This window comes from Eumetopias jubatus, unplaced genomic scaffold (genome assembly GCF_037043125.1).
Source record: "Eumetopias jubatus isolate StellerSeaLion01/CBP00866 unplaced genomic scaffold, mEumJub1_p1.0 scaffold_13, whole genome shotgun sequence".
NCBI lineage: Eukaryota > Metazoa > Chordata > Mammalia > Carnivora > Otariidae > Eumetopias > Eumetopias jubatus.
This window is the reverse complement of record NW_028274819.1, coordinates 48,514,560-48,530,798: the sequence shown is the minus strand read 5'-3', so window position 1 is coordinate 48,530,798 and position 16,239 is coordinate 48,514,560. Positions and strand designations below refer to the sequence as shown.

The 16,239-nt window shown below is 40.1% G+C and overlaps 2 protein-coding genes across 2 annotated transcripts in view; one reads left to right on the top strand and one right to left on the bottom strand.

The window, feature by feature from the left end:
• Window positions 1-3,452: 3,452 nt before the first annotated feature.
• Window positions 3,453-16,239, top strand: part of IPO7 (importin 7) — a 56,864-nt gene continuing 44,077 nt past the window's right edge. Inside the window, exon 1 of the mRNA XM_028116793.2 lies at window positions 3,453-3,676. Within this exon, the coding sequence (XP_027972594.1) occupies window positions 3,593-3,676 (84 nt within the window). The 5' untranslated portion in view covers window positions 3,453-3,592. The remainder of the gene's footprint in view (window positions 3,677-16,239) is intronic.
• LOC114219306 (small ribosomal subunit protein eS26) lies at window positions 7,636-8,077 on the bottom strand. Its single transcript, XM_028116794.2, has one exon. The coding sequence runs from the start codon at window positions 8,060-8,062 to the stop codon at window positions 7,715-7,717; it is 348 nt and encodes a 115-aa protein (XP_027972595.1). The 5' UTR covers window positions 8,063-8,077; the 3' UTR covers window positions 7,636-7,714.

Here is a 16,239-nt window from a genome sequence, read left to right as displayed (position 1 = left end):
TATTTACTCATTTCACAGGTGGAAACAAAAAATGAGGGCCAGTGAGATAAAAGCTTTACTAGAGGTAGAAGAGTTTGTACACGCCTCAGAACATAATCAATCACTCTTTTTTTAGCTTCCTTGTCGTTTTTTTTTAAGCCCCACTTTTTTTCCCCCATTGTGGTCCCAGGAGTGAGCAGACACCTAGGAAAGGATATTGCACAGGAAAGTTTGTTTTATTTATTTATTTTTAAAGTAAACTTTACCCCCAATGTCGGGCTTGAACTCACCACCCCAAGATCAAGAGTATCATGCTCTACTGACTGAGCTAGCCAGGCACCCTAACCCCTCCATTTTGAATTGTTTAGAGTAAAAATCTTACCAAGGTGTAAAAATGAATTTCACTTAGTTACAAGTATAATGATTACCATTATTGAAAAAACTAGATTTCATGAGAAATTTTGTCTAAAATGTTGGGATATCTGAAATAGACTTAACATAGGCTATATAGGATGTGGGGCTTCAGTAATTATGGAATGTCTTGACAAAAATCCAATCACCTCAGACAGATCAGTCTAGGTCTTAAGATACCTTTGGGTGCTAGATATTTATCATCAAGGCCTTATCACTGGTGTTCACCCACAAAAGCCTCCAATGGAGGTTTGTAAAGGGAAAATTGATTCTTTTTGTTCCCTTATATTATAGCTGTATGGTCACTCCCTGAAACCTCCTTTCCTTTCATATCTGCAGAGGACATGTTTTTTTTGTTGTTTGTTTGAACAAGAGAACCATCATTTATAAGATTAGTTAACCGAGTCACCCCTGCATTGTTCCTTATCTCTATTTTGTCCAATTCCATTCCGGCTCAAAATCAGCTCTGAAATCTTGTATTTTATAGTTTTCTGAATTCCTCAGACTAATCTTGCCCAAGAAGGCATTATATCTATATTGGCTATAGGGGTACTAGGAATTGGGATTGAGTGATGAGATACAAAGTTTATCTATTTATGTTTATACTGGCCTAATGTATCACGTTTTTCTTTAATCTTCACACATTTATTTATTGAGCATATGTTCATTTCTGTGTTTGCCACAAAGAGATAAACAATGGTCCCTGCCCTGGAGGAGCTCACATCTAAATTTCCAGTCATATAAGTCACATTCTCTGTGTCACTGGCTTGACAATAAATAATAAACCTACAGATAAGTTGGGTGTACTAATCACCTCGCAGCTAAGCTTCTGATAGGTCCTGGAGCCAAGTTCCTTGCGTGGATAAAGGAAGGAACTCTGGCTCCCCAGATGGTATCTAGCATCCTATGAACTCTATTCTCTCTGAAGCAGGAGACAAAGGCCCCACTCCAGCTTTAGCTCTGCAAAACTTGCTGGTTCCCAGTTCCCAGTACTGTAGGGTAAAAACCGTATTTCCTACCACCACTTCTCCCTTTCAGTTTCAGGGAAAGGGAATTAACATTTTTGGAACACCTTTTATGTGTCAGGTCTTCTACATATATTGTACGATGCTATAATTGTCACAATTTCATAATGTACAAGTCAATTCTGGAATCTAAAATAGATATGTAGTAGTGCAAAGAGGACTGGCGTTGGAATCATGAAGACTGAGGTTTCAATTCTGACTCAGCCACCAAGTCATCACTAGTTCATTCATTCCTTTCTTCATTTATTCACTAAAATATTTATTGAATTCTTAGCAGACATTTAAGCTTCATGGTAGGAGATAAGGATACAAAAGTGAATAAAACATAATCCTTATTTTTAAGGCTCTCACAATTGAGGGATGGAAAGAGAAAGGACATTTTTTTAAGTTTATTTGTTTATTTTTATTTTTATTTCTTTTAAAGATTTTATTTATTTATTTGACAGAGAGAGACACAGTGAGAAAAGGAACACAAGCAGGGGGAGTGGGAGAGGGAGAAGCAGGCTTCCCGCTGGGCAGGGAGCCCGATGAGATGCAGGGCTCCATCCCAGGACCCTGGGATCATGACCTGAGCCAAAGGGAGACACTTAATGACTGAGCCACCCAGGCGCCCCAAAAGTTTATTTATTTTTAAGTAATCTCTAGGTGTAGACCCAATGTGGGGCTCGAACTCAGGACCCCAAGATCAATAGTTCATGACCCCAAGATCAAGAGTCGCATGTTCTTCCTACTGAGCCAGTTAGAAGCCCCAAGGAGAGGAAATTCTTAAACAGATTGTATCAGTACACTGATAGAGCTAACAACAGGTTATATTATGGAAATTTTATGATCTTTCACAATTTAAGTAGCTTATGTGAGCCTTGGATTCTTCATTTGTAAATTAGGAATAATTATATAAACCTCACTTCCAGGCACAATGGTTGGCATATAAGAGATATTAATATTTCAAAGTCCACTATTCCAGGGAAAGACTTTCATGCCCCCTTTCTCCTTTCTGCAAACTGAAAACAGTAAGTGATCTTTTAAGAAGCTGCATTTGAAGATTTGTGATTCATTTTAAGTAAATATGTTTACATAACTATTGCAACGATGACAAATATAAAAGGAAATTACTCAAAATCTCACCATCCTAGAAAATCAATTGATTCCTTTTGCCAGCTTTGTTTCCCAGTTTTTGTCCATGTTACAAAGCCACAGCCTCACATAACTGTTTTTGTGTTGTTACAATGTATATATTTGTCATTTTTAATGGCTGTGAAATATTTAATTGAATTCTTTTAATTTGCTTAAAAATCCTCATATTGACATTTCTCTTGAAAGGCAGAGTGATTCAGTGAAGAGAATGAAAACTTTCAAAACAGAAACCTCCTAGGATTTGAAATCGTAGGTCAGCTTCTTACTAAGTGAACTTGGGCAAGTTATTTAACCTCTCTGAAACTGTTTCTATAATTGTTTTAAAGAAGGTGGGATTCTAATAGGGATTATGTCTTATTCTGCATTTACAGGTGATTTATATAAAGTTCCTACCAAAATTTGGATACTCAATCAAAACCCTATTTTTAGTATTTGGTAATCATAAATATGTAATGTTATAATACCTGTCACACATAAAGCTCATTTAATCTTTTGTGTCATTTCCTTAGGATAAGGTCTCATGAGTGGGAATTCTTGGGGCAAAGATTATGAACATTTTTATGGCATTTAGAAACACATCTCAAACTGCTTTTCAAAAGATTACCCTCAATTACAAAGCTACTAGCAAAGGATTGCTTCCCACGTTGCATCGGATTCGCCTCTCGGTCACCATGGGTATATTATTATGGGAAATGTTTTGCGTTTGATTGTTTTAATTTTTTCTTGTGCAGTTTGAACATTTTTCCTTTTTTGAAAAGCAAGACTTGTCCGTAGGAGCGACAGTTCAGGGACACGTGGGCTGCGGAAAGCTCTCGCGGACTACATCTCCCAAGGTGCCCCGCGCGCGCGCGCCGACAGGAAGTGGCTGGAGCATCTCCCGCCTCCACGCCGAGGCGAAGAGGTTCTATCCGGGGCCTTGGCGCTTCTCTTTCCTTTCGCGCCGGTTGCCGCTGCGGAGCGCGGTGGGTCCATGTGCGCAGTGAGCGGCGCTATTCCTGGCCCAGTAGCACCCGAGCCCAGGGTTTGACCGAGTCCGCGCTACGATGGACCCCAACACCATTATCGAGGCCCTGCGGGGCACCATGGACCCAGCCCTGCGTGAGGCCGCGGAGCGCCAGCTCAATGAAGTAAGGACGCCGGGCGGGCGGCTGACTGGCAGGCCGAGTCCTCTGGGCCTGGCCAGAGGCGCGGACGGCGTCGCTGAGGGGCCCAACTGGAGGGGTGGGGCGGGGACCTGACTGCGAGTGCCACGCCAGGGCTCCTCAGGCTGCTGCGGTGGTGGTGGCGGCCAAGGCAGCCTTTGCGTCGGATCCTGAGCTGGGCCTCTGGCTGCGGTCAAGGCATGAGGAGCCGGCTGAGGCGAGGCGGGCGTGACGGGCTGGACACATGGCTGGCTCGGGTGGCCGGCCGCCCTCTGGCTCATTCCCAGCTCGTTCCTCGTGTCCAGGAGGGGGCGAAACTCCCTGGGAGGTTTTTCAGACGTTTCCGGGAGCAGTCCTCTGGCGCCGGGTTCGGAGGGGCTCCTGGGAATGCAGAGCTGGTCCTTTGGGGGCTGCGCCTGTCAGGTTGTCACTTCACTGGGCTGATCGGTGATCTGCACAACTTTATTCTCTGCGACTGACCGGCTAGGGAAAGCTTTCAGAGGCAAGCCCCCGCCTCTTTGGCAGGGCGAGGATAGATTCGCTGTTCTACTCGCTAATGCCTCAGTCGGGGAGGCAGGGCGATGTGTAGTAGAAAGTGTCAGGTGAAGTGCACCCTTCTAGGTAGAGCTGAACCACTAATTTTCTTGACTGACCTTGGGCAAGTCGCTTAATCTTTTGATGCTGAGTTTCCCATTCATAAAATTAGGCCACGGGGTTGCTGTGACAGTCAGGTGAGACAGTGTAAGGCAGGGTGCCTTGAAACGTGCCAAGTTCCTTATCAACTCGCGGAGGATTGGTTCCCTTTTTTCCCTTTATTTTCGGGGGACCACCCTTTGGAAGACAGCCTTAATATGTGGGTATACTATTATACTATCTTCAATTTCATTGTTTGTTTCTAAATTTCTGTAACTTTATATTTTAGTGAGTATTTTAAAGGCTTCTTAATAGGACCCCTGTAATTTCCTATGCCAGTTAATAATTGTCTTTTGTTATCCCACTGAGTCTTGAAGCTTTAGGGAAGTTCAGTGTACATTTATTTTTAAACGGAAAAAGAAGTCCCTCTTTAAAGTAGAAATTCAGTTATTTTATGCTTCTCTTAGCTGATAGGAAACTCATTTAAAAACATTATTTATATTGCCTTTACAGAAGCCACAGGAATATTCCTAATTGGACATCTTCAGTGTACAATGCTCTTTTTAGAGATCTCTGCCCTCAAGGAACTTACATTTTAAGAAGACTACCCACAAAGTTTAGCCAAATTAAGTGTAAAATTATTTATTTTATTTTACTTTAAAGATTTTATTTATTTATTTGACACAGAGAGAGAGACAGTGAGAGAGGGAACACAAGAAGTGGGGGTGGGAGAGGGAGAAGCCGGCCTCTCGCCGAGCAGGGAGCCGGATGTGGGGCCTGATCCCAGGACCCCGGGATCAAGACCTGAGCCAAAGGCAAACGCTTAATGACTGAGCCACCCAGGCACCCCAAGTGTAAAATTATTTTAAAATAAAAAAGTTAAATCTTATATATATATAAATGCAACCGTTATTAGAGCATACAAGAGTGATGTTCAAAAGATTTTTTTAAAGATTCTATGATTAAGTAACCTCTGCACCCAAGGTGGGGCTCCAACCCATGACCCCAAGATCATGAGTCCCATGCTCCACCCACTGAGCCAGCCAGGCCCCAACCCCTCACCACCCATGCTCAAATTTTTAGGCTTAGAGTCACCTTGGGAGGAGTTTAGATTTCTTTTAGATATAAAATAATGCGCTAAAACAAATTCCCATTTTGAACCGTTATGAAACTATGGAGGGAGTTACGGATCACTTTTTATTTTGATTTGTGATAGACACAGGTTAAGATGAACATTATTTTGTTTCTGAAGTATTAATACATGTGTAAGTTTAGGCACCCTAAAAGTTTAGTTACAGTGATTTCTACCATGATTTTATTTTTAATTTTTTTAAAGATTTTATTTATTTGACAGAGAGAGACACAGTGAGAGAGGGAACACAAGCAGGGGGAGTGGGAGAGGGAGAAGCAGGCTTCCCATGGAGCAAGGAGCCCGATGCGGGGCTCAGTCCAGGACCCTGGGATCATGACCTGAGCCGAAGGCGGACGCTTAACGACTGAGCCACCCAGGCGCCCCTCTACCATGATTTTATTCTTCTGACTAAACGTGCTGTAATTATTAATTTTAAAAATTATTTGAAAAAAAGAGTTGCTTCCCTTGTAGAAAAATTTGAAATTCATTCATTCCTCAAGCAGGTTTTGAATGTCTAGTTATATACACTGACATCTTGTAATTGAGACCTGGGGTAAATATTTCACAAGCTGATTTTTAGAAGATGAATAATCAAAATAGTAGTCATAGCATTTTTTACTTAACTCTTAAGCTTCTGTTAGGGTTTTGGAATACTCTAGAATAGTGAACACTGCTTTTCTGTCAAAAGAAAATTTGTGGTCTAGCCTGTATTTCTGTGATTGTTAGCTATTTACATTTTGCAAATTTCTTACAATTTTTCCACCTTAATTTTTTTGTAATTTTCCTAAGGTAACTTTTAATTAGAATATTTTCAGCTCTAGTCTTCATTCCATTTTAATGAAGTGCTTCTATTTGAATACTTAACTTGCTTTGACTTTTTTTGTGGCAGAACCTTGATTTAGGAAATAGATCCCAGATAAGTCTTGATGAAGAAGCTTGACTGTAGTAAGAATGAGGAAGTAACATTTTATTTCTGTCAGGCTCGTCTCGCTTTGGGTAAGACAAGATGAAGCAGTCATTCCATACTGTTTTTATTCAGCTGAAATTATATTTTGGTTCATTTAGTTAAAAGAAAAAGATGATTGACATTTGAGTGAATCTCTTCGGTAAGTGAAGTAATCACTAACTGTAAAAATTGTAAATGTTATCAAAGTATTATAGTGCAGCTAGTTAAAAAACAAAGTGCTCTTGCCTCACAGTGATTGCACCTAACTGTTCCATCTGCTTGGATCCGCTTTTACTCAGTGATCTCCCAGATTTGATCTCTCACTTCTGTCATCATTCAACCATCTCTGTTATCACTGAGGAGTTCCCCTGACTGTAACACTCCAGAAACTCTACATCTCCCTTCATTTATTTTTCTCTGTAGCACTGGTTTATCATACATATTTTATTTATTCTCACTAGTATAATTTTTGAGTTTCACGAGGTGAGGAATTTTTGTCTTTTGTTGCTGCAATTCTTTGTCAGTATTAAGCTTTACTTAATTGTAACATAATAATACAGGCTTTAGCTCTGTTATACCACCCCCAAATCAAAGATTTTTAGAGTATTTATTTATTTTTAATATTACATATAGATAAAATTAAGGAAGTTCCATTAGACTGCTAGAGACCACAGTAAGGACTCTTTTTGGCAGATATTTTTGATAAATTAGGGCACCTGGGTGGCTCAGTCAGTTAAGTGTCTGCCTTCAGCTCCAGTCATGGTCCCAGGGTTCTGGGATCAAGCCCTGCATTGGACTCCCTGCTCAGTGGGGAGTCTGCTAATCCCTCTGCCTGCTGCTCCCCCTACGTGTGCCCTCTCTCAAGTAAATAAAATCTTTTTTTTTTTTAAAGATTTTATTTATTCATTTGAGACACAGAGATACAGAGAGAGAGCAAGAGAGCATGAGCAGGGAGAGAGGCCAAGGGAGAGGGAGAAGCAGGCCTCCCGCTGAGCCAGGAGCCTGATGTGGGGCTCAGTCCCAGGACCCTGGGATCATGACCTGAGCCGAAGGCAGCCGCTTAACCGACTGAGCCACCCAGGTGCCCCAAGTAAATAAAATCTTTAAAAAAAAAAAAAGATAAATTTTAGTATTCCCCACTGAATTACTCAGTAGCATAGCACGAATTTTGATCCTTTTTTTTTCTAATTTCTGTTAACATTTTTTGATCACGTTGTCATTTCCCAATTTTTTTTTTTTTTTTTGAAGTGTAATCGCCATTTATTTTTTTTCTGGAGAACAGCTTTTCTTCAGTCCTTAAGGACTTAGCTCCTTACATGGGCTTTGGTGGAGGTCGTGGGGCAGCACCTGCAGGTCTAAATCGGGGTGGGGGTGTTCGGTCCTTCCGTGCTTCACGAGAGCGATTCCTGACTACCTTGCTGTGAATGGCACAACTCACACAATAATGTAGTTTCACATACAGCTTGGGAAGCACATAGGCGTCGAAGACGCTCGCTTCGGAAATGTCCCTGACGGCGGCAGCCTCTACTATGTTCCGTATAACGAACTTCTTAATGGCCTTATCCTTGGGCACACAACGGGCGCAGTTGGTGCAGCGAATAGGCTGCACGTGGCCGCGGCCCTTTTTGGCACGACCATTATTCCTTCTTTTCTTGGTCATCTTGGTAGCGAGACCCGAGAGATCGTCATTTCCCAATTTGAAATATCTTCATGTAACAAGCTTTGCCTCAAAGGCTGGAGAAAACCAATAAAAAGTACAAGGTTCCTTGGAAACATAATTGAAAACCCCCTTAGTTATTTGATTTTTTTTTTTTAACTATGAAGCGTTCTGTACTAGCTGGGGGATATTACGAAAGTTATTTAACTTCTAAGCATCATTTTCCTTACGTAAAAATTAAAGTAGTAATAGTATGTATGTCATAGTGTCATGTGGGTTGAGGGAGATGATGCATGTAAAAAATTCAGGAAAGTTTGGCACCTACTAAGTTCTCTCCAGGTTATTTGAATTACTGCATAAGTGCCAATTGATTAACCCATCTACCATGCCATACATTTTTTCTGTCTCAGTCTAACTATAGTGTATATTTCAGTGGAAAATGATCAGCACTAATGGAGAAGGAACACAAGTGCCTATTTGAACACTGAGATCATTAGTAGATAGCTTATTGTAACATGAAAATTGGCACAATTATAAGCACAGTGCCTGGCACACTATGGACTCTCAGTAAATATTGTATGCAAAGAGAAATAAGAACTTGTGTAATAAAAATGTCTTTCAGTCTTTAAAGTAGATTTGTGTACAGGAATCTCATTTGTCATTTAAATTATATGCTTTGAGATTAATTGACTTCTGTATATGTAGAAGTACAGTTCTAAAAATTTTGGTTTTGGGGGCGCCTGGGTGGCTCAGTCAGTCAAGCGACTGCCTTCAGCTCAGGTCATGATCCCAGGATCCTGGGATGGAACCCGGTGTTGGGCTCTCTGCTCAGCAGGAGAATCTGCTTCTCCCTTTCCCTCTGCTCCTTCCCCTGGTTGTGCTCTCTCACTCACTCTCAAATAAATAAAGTCTTTAAAACAACAAAAAAATTTTTTTGTTTTGGAAATGTAAAATATATGACATTTGGTATTCATTCAACATTAATTATTATGTTTCCAGAGACTATTTGCTACTTCCTACTCTCACTCACTCAAATACTTGTTTCTTCATTTATAAGATAAAGTTAAGACATCTCTGAAGGTTTTTGGCAGATTACAATAGACATTAGTTTTTCTGCATTCTTCCTGCTTTCACTGTCAGTGTTCTTCAGTGGAAACCTTTCTGTACAAACCTTTGCTCATGCTGCCCACCTCTCCTGTTAAGCTCTTATCACCTAAAACTAAAAGTTTTCCTATTCACAAATCTCATTAATCCCATCTTAAATGCCATCTTTTCCTACTCTGACCTTCTGTGATACTTTGTAAACTGAAAGCTCACCTTTTTAACACCTAGTTTTATGTATTCCTTAATTTTTAACTATTTTTATTTGAACTAGATAATTGCTGTCTCTTCTACTCTAAAAGTTCATGGACTTTGAGCTTATCTCCATTGGGAATAGAATCTGTAGATGAAGATTTTTTTTTTTTAATCTTGGAGTGTTAGCTGAGAATGGACACTCAACAACTAATTGTTTCTGATTGTTTTCAAATATTTTAAGAATATTTGCCTATCATATGGCAAATTCTATCTTTATTCTGGGGATCCGATACTGTACACAAGATAGAATCCTCTCTCTCATGAAGCTTACATTTGAACTGAAGTTTTAAATGTAATGTCAGGAGGGGCGCCTGGGTGGCTCAGTCAGTTAAGCATCTGCCTTAGGCTCAGGTCATGATCCCAGGGTCCTGGGATGGAGCCCCGCATTGCATCGGGCTCCCTGCTCAGCAGGGAGTCTGCTTCTCCCTCTTCCTCTCCTTCTGCCCCGCCACCCCCACTTGTGTGTTCTCTCTCCCTCACTCTCAAATAAATAAATTAAAATGTAATGTCAGGAAAAATTTTTTTGAAATGTTTATTCCGAATAACAGTTCCCAATCTGTTTTTTTTTTTTTTTTTTTTTTAATTTGAGAGAGACAGAGAGCAGGGGAGGGACAGAGGGAGAGGGAGAGGGTTAGAGAATCTTAAGCCTACTCGAGCCTGACTCCAGGTTCAATCTAATGACCCTGAGATCGTGAATTGATCCGAAACTTAAGAGTCAGGCACTTCAGCGACTGCACCACCCAGGCCCCCTTGGTTCATTTAATAGTAAATGTCTTTATGATAGGCACTGAGCTGAGTGCTTGATAGAAGAAATTCATGATTTCCTGCCTTTCTGGAGTTTCATAGTCACACAGCCCTCACAAGTGCATGTGGTTGGGACTTTTAATAGAGCTATGTGTAAGTTTTGGATAAGGAGACTATTTAATCTGACTTTGCTTAAGGCAGATATGATCTTAGCATCAGTATTCTTTCCCCTCTTATACTTGCAGCAAGAAAAATGCTCTCAATAGAATTAGAAGGCTTACCTAGGAGCCTTTTAAACCTTCAGTTCCTAAGCTTAATGTGCTTTAAAATGGTTATGTAGATAGAAAAGCTTCTCACATGCTTTATGTGAAGAAGTGGACTTAGCTTTGCTAAGTTTCTTGATACTTTGTGTTTACCTTTTAAACTCATAAATTACTTAAGTGACTTCTAGGATTTTCACAGATGATTACAATTACTGCTGTAAGTGATATATTTTATTTGTAAGTGGTGAATTTGGTTTTGTTTTATTAAAGGACTTATGAAATGTTCAATTAATAAAAATGTTAGGTCTGGAAAAGTGCAAAATGATGGCATGTTTATAGTACAGTTTGGCATGTCTAGAAATTCAGCAAAATATTTATGAGAATATAATGTATATTTTTGGAAGACAGACTAGTCTGTGGTCTGAGCAGGTAACATTCCTTAATTAGGAATATCTCTAAGTAGATAACTGTTTTGAATTTGGGAGAGGGAAAGTCCCTGGATACTTTGGTTCTTACACAGGAAGTTATTCAGTGACATAGCATGTGAAAGATCTGAAAAAGATATCACCATATTAATATTTATAAGAAAATTTTATTTTTTTTAAAGGTTTTATTTATTTGACAGAGAGAGCGAGAGAGGGAACACAAGCAGGGGGAGTGGGAGAGGGAGAAGCAGGTTTCCCACTGAGCAGGGAGCCCGATGTGGGACTCGATCCCAGGACCGCTGGGATCATGACCTGAGCCGAAGGCAGACGCTTAACGACTGAGCCACCCAGGCGCCCCAAGAAAATTTCTTTTTCAGATATAGTAGATGTATATATTATTTTACTTACTGTTTGCTTCTGTCAGTGGCACATTAATGATGAGTTTGATTTAAAGTGGGTTTTTTCTTTTGGTTACCTAAATAATTTGTAATTAAGAAGTTATTTTAAACTTCTTGGTTGAAAATCATTTAAGTATTAACCACTATTTAATGAAAAGCTGGAAGACATAATGAAGAGCCTCAAGCCTGGTCCTGATTCTGTCACTATGATGATTTAACCTCACTATGCCTAATATTTCATGTAGATGAAATAGGGATAGTATTTGTCAAATTCTTTTTTTTTTTTTTTTTAAGATTTGTTTGTTTAGAGCGTGTGAGAGGTGGGGAGGGGAGAAAGGGAGAAGGAGAGAGAATCTTAAGCAGACTGTCAGCTCTTTATCACACTGAGATCACCGCCTGAGCTGAAACCAAGAGTCAGATGCTTAACCGACTGCCCTACCAAGGCACCCCTGTCTTTGTCAAATTCTTTAGTAAAACAGAAAAGTTAGAAATCCCTTTGCTCTTGAAATTATCCGGTTGTATTCATTAATGTACTTTGATGTCACAGTGCCCTTATGCCTTTTTCCTTATAAATAGTATAAAGTACAGTAGCTAATTGAAGCTCTTTGGTTGCATTCCAATGGAGAGAAATAATAAAAAGTTACTTCTTAAAGAGTTAGCTATAAAAGATATTGACATTAGGTAATTACATTGAAAAATGTGGGTCCGGAGGGGAAACATATTGGAGAAAACGTGACTTAAGTTTTAAGTCGGGTTTGAGGAGCTGGTAAACATCAGATAGAAAATGTATAGCAGGCAATAGGGAATGTGGAATTGAAGGTTAGGAGAGAAAGCAACAATGGCAAAGTTAATTTTCCTTGGTAAATTGAGAGGAAGCGAGTATGATCAAGAGGTGTAGGGTGGACTGGAGTGCTTCACTGTTGGCCATGCACATTTTTGGAACTTTGAGAAACAGGAAAAAGGAGACTGGAGAATTGTGCACAAAAGTAGGAGGGAGCCAAGAAAAGGAATTTTAAGTAAGAAGGTTGGTTGTAGGTAATTTAGTTTCCATTGATTTTCATAGATTTTCTACTAGTGAACATGAATTACTTCCGTAATAAGTAAAAAGCTATTAGAAAAAGAAAGGGTGGTTGACATTTCTAAATGAGGGAGGTTAAAACAGAATGAAGGCTTTTTTGGGGGAAAAGCTTTTAAAATATTGGTAACCTTGGAGAAAGCAATTTTCTGAATACAGTGTTAGTGAGTAGAATGCTGGTAAGGGAATGGGAATAGGACTGTAGGTCAATAGGGTTGGTAGGGTCAAGGGAAATTTGTTTATGTGGGTATGTGTATTTTCCATTTTTTTCTTCCATGAAGTTAGACTTATTTTGGGGAGTGGGGGAAGGCTGCCCATGGAGTAGAAGTTTTTCAGGCCTATTACTACCTGTGATGCTTTATAGTCATCTATCTTAGAATTACATCCTTGATACTGCTTTAAAAACTTACCTTCCTTATCTGATTGTGTAAAAATTTTTTTTAAAGATTATTGAGAAAGAGCGCTCTCCCTCTGCCTGCTACTCCTCCTTATGCTCTCTCTGACAAATAAATCAAATCAAATAAAACCTTAAAAAAATATAACCCATACTTCTTTTCCTTTTAAAAATCTTTTCTCCCCATCTCTATGGGTTTAAATCCTTTAGGATCTAACTTAAAATTTTACCTGTTAGTCCAGTTAGAATTAGTAATACTCCAACCTATCTTTTTTTTTTTTTTAAGATTTATTTATTTGAGAGTGAGAGAGTACAAGGAGAGGAGGGGCAGAGGCAGAGGGAGAAGCAGACTCCCCACTGAGCAGGGAGCCCGATGCGGGACTCGATCCCAGGACCCTTAGATCATGACCTGAGCCAAAGGCAGACGCTTAACCGACTGAGCCACCCAGGCGCCCCTACTCCAACCTATCTTACAGTGATCTTTTATCTTTGTAGTGTCTGACACATTTTAAGTACCAGTAGGTGGAGTGGAGGTAAAGGAAAGGGAGATGGAGTTGTGGCTGTTGAAGAATTTTGATGAAATTGATTAAGGGTGAATGTTGAATTATCTGGGTTAATGACAAATAATGAGAATGTAAGAAGTTGTCTAGAAAGGTAGTTTTGTGTTATGGTTAGCAGCTTTTAAACTTGAGTCTTAGCAATTTTAGCTCTACTTAATGATGTATAATGACCCATTTGTTGCTTCAGTTCTCTAGGAGCTTGAAGAAGGGCCTATAATTAGTGCCAACATCTAGAGTTTGCATTTATACTTTAACTCATACTCTAAAAGATTTATTGTAGCATCTTGAGGTCTATGTCAGTGTTTGCCAAACTGTTGAGAATAATACCATAATTACTCAGATTTTTAGGAGTTTTTGTGATAAAGATTGATGCTAGAGATATTTTTACTTACATTTATCTTTTAAATTACTTTACAATATGAAGGTCTTTTCAACATATGATAAATTTAGTAGTTACTATGTGATAGAAATTCTTTTTAAATGTGTTATAGTTTGCTATACCCAAGAATGCCAGAAAGTTATTAGAGATAACCTAGTGCTTAAAAGTATAAGTTTTCCTGTTTGAACAGTTAATGTGTATCTTTATTTGATCTGTTTTATAATTGTACCGATTCGTGATCTTTTTTCTTCATTTTTAAACTTTATTGAGGTATAATTTACATGCCATAAAATATACCTGTTTTAAGTGAAACTCAGTGATTTTTAGATTTAGCAAATTGTACCACCATCACCACAATCTAGTTTTTTTTTTTTTTAAGATTTTATTTATTTATTTGTCAGAGCACAAGCAGGGGACTCGGCAGGTATAGGGAGAAGCAGGCTCACTGCTGAGCAAGGAACTGGGTGGGTATGGGACTCATCCCAGGACCCTGGGATCATGACCTGAGCCGAAGGCAGACGCTTAATCGACTAAGCCACCCAGGCGTCCCTACAATCTAGTTTTGGAATATTTTCATTATCCCTGTAAGATCTCTCCTTCCAGTTTATTTTTTTACTTTTATTTTTTTTAAGATTTTATTTGAGATAGAGTGAGAGTGAGAGCACAAGCCGGGGGACAGAGGGAGAGGGAGAAGCAGGCTCCCCACTGAACGGGGAGCCCAAAGCGGGGCTTGATCCCAGGACCCTGGGATCATGACCTGAGCCGAAGGGCAGACACTTCACTGACTGAGCCACCCACGCACACTAATCCCTCCTTCCAGTTTAATCTCATATCCCAGGCCTAGGTGATTGCTAATCTACTTTCCTTCAGAATTTTCTTGAGAATCTCATGTCTGATATTTAGTATTACTTTAGGTTCGTTTGTTACTTTGGGAGAATAGAAGGCATTAGGGGGATTTCAGCTAGATGGAAATTTGTATGGGGCAAGTCCATAGATATCCCAGGTTGAATTTGCTTGTGTGATTTCTGCTGTCAAAACATCCTTTCCTGGGGTGCCTGGGTGGCTCAGTCGTTAAGCATCTGCCTTCGGCTTAGGTTATGATCCCAGGGTCCTGGGATCAAGCCCTGAGTTGGGCTCCCTGTTCAGTGGGGAGCCTGCTTCTCCCTCTCCCGCTCCCCCTGCTTGTGTTCCTGCTCTCATGCACTCTCTCTCCCTCCCTCTCTCTAACAAATAAGTAAAATCTTTGGGAAAAAAAAGAAACATCCTTTCTTTCTTACCCCTTGGTCTAGCTCAGCTGGCTGAAAGTAACACTTTTTCCTCAGTTGCACTTTTTAGATTTGTACTTGTGTATTTTTGAAGGCAAAGTGACTTAGAAGAGTAGTAAAATAAGTACTTATTTTCATAGTTTAGTTTTGTTGATTTTTTTTATAACTTTATTGAATTCAACCACTTAAAGTATCCAGTTCAGTGGTTGTTTTTGTTGTTGTTGTTTTAAGATTTTATTGGGGCGCCTAGGTGGCTCAGTCACTTAAGCGTCTGCCTTCGGCTCTGGTCATGATCCCAGCATCCTGGGATCAAACCCTGGGTCCAGACCTGGGTCCTTGCTCAGCAGGGAGCCTGCTTCTCCCTCTCCCTCTGCCTGCCACTCCCTGCTTATACACTCTCTCTCTCTCAAATAAATAAATGAAATCTTTTTTATTTTAAGAGGCTGGGCGCATGAGCTGGGGTAGGGTGAGAGGGAGAAGCAGAGTCTCTGCTGAGCAGGGAGCCTGATGTGGTTCTCCATCCTAGGACCCTGCGTTCATGACCTTGAGCCAAAGGCAGACGTTTAACTGACTGAGCCACCCAGGTGCCCCCTCCAGTTCAGTGTTTTTTAGTATATTCAGTTATGCAACCATCACCACAAACTTTAGAACATTTTCATCACCCCGAAAAGAAACTCCATACCTGTTACCATTCCCCTTTTCTGCCTTCTGCACACCCTCAGTCCTTGGGTCCTGGCTTCTTTCACACAGTGTATTTTTAAGGTTCACACATACTTCATTCTTTTTACTACAAAATAATACTTCATCATGTGTATGGATATGCCACATTTTGCTTATCCATTCATCATTTGGTGCACTTGGTGGGTTGTTTCCACTTTTGGGCTATTACGAATAATGCTGCTGTAAATATTCAGGTAAAAGTAGTCTTGTTGATTTTTTTTTTAATTGAGGGATAATTTACATATGATACCAAGCTCAAATATATGTACAGCTCAGTCCATTTTTACCTAGGTACCATTATCCAGATCAAAAAAAATTGTTTTAATATTTTTATTTATTTGAGAGAGAGAGATTGAGAGATAAAGTGGGAGGAGGGGCAGAGGGAGAAGCAGACCCCCCCACCGAGCAGGGACACCCCCTTCCCCTGCGACATGGGACTCGATCCCAGCATCCCGGGACCGTGACTCGAGCCAAAGGCAGATGCTTAACTACTGAGCCACCCAGGCACCCCAGATCAAAATTTATATAACATCTCTATTGGCTTAGAACTTTCCTTTGAGACTCTTCCCAATTAATACCTTTCCTCCTTCAGGTTACCATT